This window comes from Aristolochia californica, unplaced genomic scaffold (assembly GCF_029961685.1).
Source record: "Aristolochia californica isolate CCGP_79_NKW_82.1479 unplaced genomic scaffold, dmAriCali1.0.hap1 SCAF_1, whole genome shotgun sequence".
NCBI classification, from domain to species: domain Eukaryota; kingdom Viridiplantae; phylum Streptophyta; class Magnoliopsida; order Piperales; family Aristolochiaceae; genus Aristolochia; species Aristolochia californica.
The window spans coordinates 9,349,400-9,355,431 of record NW_027181770.1 but is presented as its reverse complement, the minus strand read 5'-3'; the positions used below and the strand labels follow the sequence as shown (position 1 = coordinate 9,355,431).

At 39.0% G+C, this 6,032-nt stretch overlaps 1 protein-coding gene across 1 annotated transcript; it reads left to right on the top strand.

The window, feature by feature from the left end:
- The first annotated feature begins 3,956 nt into the window (after window positions 1-3,956).
- LOC137958813 (stearoyl-[acyl-carrier-protein] 9-desaturase, chloroplastic-like) lies at window positions 3,957-5,792 on the top strand. The gene is made up of 3 exons (XM_068805964.1): window positions 3,957-4,141; window positions 4,267-4,771; window positions 4,922-5,792. Exons 1-3 carry the CDS (start codon window positions 4,020-4,022, stop codon window positions 5,486-5,488), a joined length of 1,194 nt encoding a protein of 397 aa, XP_068662065.1. The 5' UTR covers window positions 3,957-4,019; the 3' UTR covers window positions 5,489-5,792.
- The last annotated feature ends 240 nt before the right edge of the window (window positions 5,793-6,032 follow it).

Below are 6,032 nucleotides of genomic sequence, written 5' to 3'. Positions count from 1 at the left end.
AACAATCTTGGATTGCATCGCATCCCGGAAGTCCATTATGACTCCGACAATTTATTTGCAAGTTTCAAAACTCAATTAAAGAGTTTGATTCCGAATATCTCGGAAAAAGATATTATGAAAAAATTATTAGAATCAATGAAGGATTCTATGGTCACTTCGTGCAATGAAGGCACTTCTTCTCACCACCCAGCAGATGACAACATGTCCGTGTCTAAACCTTCTGCTGCTGAAGATGATGAAGACATTGATTATAATAGCACTGAGCAAGATGATAATGCTCAAGACCTTACCCCAGAATCAGAATTTAAGAGAATTTAATGATCATACAAAAATTGGTTTTTTGATACCTATGGGGAGGCAGAACGCATGAAATTCTCCAATGACTTTTATCTTTATTTGGACACAAATAAGGTTATCATGTCTTTTGTAGATTGGTTCATGCAAACCAGACTCAAGCAAGCGGAGAAACGACCCTTAGTTTCTTCCTCCAATGCTCCCACTCTTTCTACCTTAACGAAAGAATGGCATCTTATGTCTGGCATCAATATCAGATCAGTTCATCCTCCTACTGATCCAATCCGACTTGAATTTGCAAGTCCTTCAGGAAAATCCCCTGAATTTGTTGAAGCAGTTGCTTTTGTCAATCCTGAGGTTACCCTCAACCCTATGGGGAAAATCAGAAGACAAAACAACTTTACCAATTTAAATCTCCAAACTATCGGCCAACAGCTGACACGTATGGAAGATTTATTGGAAAAAGATTCCTCTGAGAAATATTGTCAAAACCCTTTTGACTTAACTTCTAGGAAATTACCATTGTTGATGGATGGGAAACCCCTCATCAAACCACCGGTTCCAGTAAGGAACTTTAAATTAGATAACAATTCTGAGGTTGTCGAAGAATTGTTATTAAGGCTTGGCAAATTGAATCTCTCTGAAGATCAAATCAAGCAAGCCCAAAAGACGTCCGAAGCATCGGCTAATGTGGTTCGTCAACACATCCAAAAACATTTACCCATACTTCATGTTTTGGAAGCTGACGAAACCTCGGATGAAAATTCTCATGAAGGATCTTTATCGCAAAATCCTATTGAGGATTTAACTCCTTCAGCATACTCTGATTCTGATATCGGTCAAACTTCAGATCTTCAAGATTTGGGTTTAACTAATATCGTTCAAACTGAAGAAATTCTTCAGGAAATGATCAAAGACCAACCGAGTATTCACAAATTAAATTATACGAAAGAATCTACTCGGGATTGGGATCTAAATCGCAAAATCTATTATCATAGGCCTACACCTCAGGACCTATTGTATGAAGAAAATACGTATATAGATCAAAAAGCATATGATGGTCGCTCCATTTATGAATGGAATATTGATGCAATGTCTGAATATCAGATTTTAGAACATTGTAGAAGAATGCTTATGTATGCTACTATTTGTAGACAACATAAGAATTCAGATCAAGGAATCGCAGAAATGATAACTGCTGGATTTTCTGGACACTTAAAAGGTTGGTGGGATAACATCCTTACTCCTACCCAACACCATGAAATCTATAATTCGAAGAAGGTTATCAAAACTGAAGCAGGCCAAGCCTACCTAGGCGAGGATGATGCAGTTTATACCTTGATTTCATGTATTGTCCATCATTTTATTGGCAATTTAATGTCCACTACTGATAAGGGACGCGAGGTTTTGCAAAATCTTAGATGTAAGACACTTAGCCATTTTAGATGGTATAAAGATGTTTTTCTTACTAAGGTTATGCAAAGAACCGATGCCAATAATGACTACTGGAAAGCTAAATTCATTGATGGTTTACCAACACTTTTTGCAAGTAAAGTACACAAAAGGTTAGGTAATGAAGTAGGAATAATCAACTACCAACAATATACATATGGTCTCCTTACCAGTGCTATCATCCAAGAAGGACTGACCTTATGCAATGATTTAAAACTGTAGGCTCAACTTAAGCAACAGAATTTATCTGGTAAGCGTGAGCTTGGGGAATTATGTGATCAATTTGCTTGTGACACAGGACCCCACTCTTCCCATCAAAGGAAGCGCAAAGGGAAAGTCTCTCATTCTAAGAGACCAGAACTCTACTCCCACCAGAGTAGGAGATATCCCAAAAGACTGTCTCATCAAAAGACTAGTCAAGAACATAGGAGACCTCCTCCTCGAAAACCTTCTCGGCGCCCTACTCCTAGAAGGAATCCTCCTCCAGACAAAAAGAAAATAGTCTGTTATAAATGTGGCAAATTAGGCCACTATTCTAATAGATGCAAAACAAAAGAGAAATTGACCCAACTCCAGATGGATGAAGGATTGAGAATCCAGTTGGCTAAAATTCTCTTAAATTCTGATTCTGGGGATGATCTTGAGTATACCTCATCCAGTCAATCAGAAGATGACCCAGATTGCAGTTGTTCACACCTACAATCTGTGGCCCAGATGCATCAAATCAATATCCTTACTGTTATGCAACGTAGCATGATAGAGACAATTGATCAAGAGGAAGATCCTCAAACCAAAAGATATTTAATTAAAGAATATCTTGATCAAATCCATAATACTTCAAAGAGTGCTCCCAGCCAAGGAGTTAAACCTTATTCTTTGAAGGAAATTCTTAGTCGTTCTGAAGAAATTATATCTTCAAAAAAAAATATCACCATCTCCTCATTACAAGGAGAAATTAAAGAAATCAAGCATGAATTAAAAGAATTAAAATCCTTATATAAAAAGCTTGAACAAAAATGTGAACAAAACCATTTGCCTCCAGAAAAGACATCGGAAGCTTCTTTTCTGAATCAAATTACCAAAGTCATCCATCAATGATGGCATACTGTGATTAATCTGGTTATTGATCAGAACTTTGTCATTCCTAAACTGACAGCTCTGATTGATAGTGGATCAGACTAATTTCGTAAGTTTTACAATTATAATTTCTCGTTTTCGGGTGTCAATTTTATCCCTTTACCCTATTAATGTTTATTATTAATTAGAGAGAACAGAAACGGATAGAGGCTATTTATACCCAATTAATCGATCATTTAACTAAGATACCCCTATTATTTAATATGTACTATGTTCTCGTTTTTTCTACTTTAGGAAGGGTGGGGGCAATGTGATTCCTGACCATGAAACCAAAACTCTACAAAAAACCGAATAATCAAACCCGACTTGACCTAATCACCATCCTTATAACCCCGTCTTTGTCCTTGTTCTTATTAACCTGACCCGTCTCTGCTCCGTTTCCATAAACCTGACCCATCTCAACCCCGTTTTATATCTTTGTCTAGTTTATGGGTTGGGTTTGGATCAGGTTTGGGAAAACCTGTCCCTGATCCGAAACCCAAGCCAACGGTTTTCTTCTTTGTTGTTGTTGTTTTTTTTTTTTGCAAACTTCTTTTATGTAAGATCCCAAATGTTCAAAGAGTGTAATACACTTCATCATGTGAACAATAAAATGTCTAAAGCACGCTTGCAACTTGTGGAGTTGTTAAATGTAGCAGTAATGCCGTGGTCAGATGAATGGTTTTGCAATCTGTATCTATTTATTGGAGTTTATAGCATTCGTCAAAGCTTAACATTACTACCTCTGAAATATTTAACCAATTTCCAATTTGGATGGGTAATCATGTAAGCAATCATAAGATAGTAGCTGTGATGTCTATGTTTCAGTTCACACAAGTACTAATGGCTCTCAAAACCCCTCTCACCTTTCAATAGCATTTGTAACAACTTCGTCAGAGTAGCGTTAATAGAAATTCATCAATAGCATTGATATCTATGCAGTTGATTTTAATGCTAAACTCTCTGTCGATTCTGAAATTTTATTGCAACCACGGCTATGTTATTAATTTTTTACGAGAGTAGCTGTGAGGTGGTTCCTACAAGTAGCCCATCCCTGACTCTCCCTCTCCACCCACTACCATTAGCGACTCCTGTAAGTCTCCATCGTCGCCATCTTTGTCTCTCTCTCTCTATTTTTGAGTTCAAGAAGAGTAGTAATGGCTCTCAAAACTCCTATCACCTTTCAATCTCGACGGCTCCCCTATTGTGATCTCCATTTGAGAACACCTTTGAGGGTTTACATGGTGGCTTCGAGTCTTAAAACTGAATCTCAGTCCAAGTGAGTGATCTTTTTATTGGAACAATATTTCATTTGCTTTTTTTCTTTGGTTCTTTTATCTGTATCAACAGTAAGAAACCCTAAAGACATGCTCCACATGCATGGTTTGTGTATTTTTTTTGTAGGGAAGCAACACATAAGAAGAAATCTTTTAGTCCTCATCATCAGGTCCATCAACAGATCACCCATTCAATGCCACCACAAAAGATTGAAATATTCAAGTCACTGGAAGGGTGGGCTGAAGAAACCATCCTGCCCCTTCTCAAACCTGTCGAGCAGAGTTGGCAGCCACAGGATTTCTTGCCAGACGCTGCCTCAGAAGGGTTTATGGATCAGGTTGAGGAGCTGCAAAAGAGGTCGAGGGAGCTTCCAGATGACTATTTTGTGTGCTTGGTTGGAGATATGATAACTGAAGAAGCTCTTCCATCTTACCAGTCCTTCCTGAACTCGTTTGATGGGGTCCGTGATGAAACGGGCGCAAGCCTCTCACCTTGGGCAATCTGGACGAGGGCTTGGACTGCTGAAGAAAACAGGCACGGTGACCTTCTCAACAAGTATCTCTACTTGTCTGGAAGGGTAGATATGAAGCAAATTGAGAAGACAATCCAGCATCTGATTGGAGCAGGCACGGTAACAATCTCATTTGTTTGATAGATATGGCACTTCTTTCTCGTTTTATTCTTCAAAATTAATTAGTTTGGTTGTCTCATTCTCTAAAGTTTCATGAATTTACTGTATCCTCGGTGTGAACTGATGGTAAGCATTTGCTTGTGTTTTTAGTATGTAAAGACAGAGAACAGCCCCTACCTCGGATTCGTGTACACTTCTTTCCAGGAGAGGGCAACTTCCATTGCCCATGGGAACACTGGCCGGCTCGCCAAGGAGCATGGGGACATACAGCTCGCAAAAGTGTGTGGGATCATTGCTGCTGACGAGAAACGCCATGAAAAAGCCTACTCTAAAATTGTGGAGAAGCTCTTCGAGATCGATCCAGATGGAGCAATGCTGGCATTTGCTGACATGATGAAGAAGAAAATTTCAATGCCTGCCCAACTGATGTACGATGGCCGAGATGATAAACTATATGATCACTTCTCGGCAGTGGCCCAGCGGGTAGGTGTCTATACCATGGGAGACTATGTAGGCATTCTTGAGTTTCTAGTGAGGAGGTGGAAAGTTGAGAAGGTGACTGGTCTGTCTGCAGAAGGGCAAGAAGCTCAAGAGTATGTTTGTAATCTGGGGCCAAGGATGCAGAGGATAATGGAGAGGACAGAAGCACAATCAAGGAGGGAGGAATCGACAACCATTCCTTTTGGCTGGGTGTTTGACAGACAAGTGAGGCTGTAAGCTCAGCTTGTTGCACACAGTACTAGCTTTAAAGGCCATATGTTTGAACTTGAATGAAGATAAAAAAAAAATATATTTTTTTGAATAATAAATGTGATACCAGCATTATTAGGGGTGGGCAGTGGGGCATCTGTTGTTGCTCACAAAAGCAGTTAAAGCCATCAGACGGACGGCAAAAAAAAAAAAAAACTGTAGTATTTTTATCGTCTCTTCTCCCCTAGGCAGCCGACGGAGAAGTTATTGTCTTGTTTGGCTTTACAGCTCTCTTTCGATTTATTCAAATTTGACTTTCTCATATTTAGTATACCAAGCACGAAGGGTTTGTTTGAAGCCATGCATAGTTTTCTAAAGTGTACATATGGTTTGGAAAGGTGAAACTTGATGGTTGTCTCATAAATTAGACTTCATTGACAGAACCATGAAGAAAGTCATTATTAGAATCGAATTGAAGCAATGTCCAGTTATAGTGAATAGTTTGTGGTCGGCCAACATGATTGAATATTTAATCATAGTCGATCTTATGAAGTTGACGAGACAGGTTTTG

Coding starts and splice junctions, on each gene's coding strand:
- LOC137958813 (XM_068805964.1), top strand. CDS start 4,020: ATGGCTCTCAAAACTCCTATCACCTTTCAATCTCGACGGCTCCCCTAT. Junction 4,142..4,266: donor AAAACTGAATCTCAGTCCAA/GTGAGTGATCTT, acceptor TTTTTTTTGTAG/GGAAGCAACACATAAGAAGA. Junction 4,772..4,921: donor ATCTGATTGGAGCAGGCACG/GTAACAATCTCA, acceptor TTGTGTTTTTAG/TATGTAAAGACAGAGAACAG.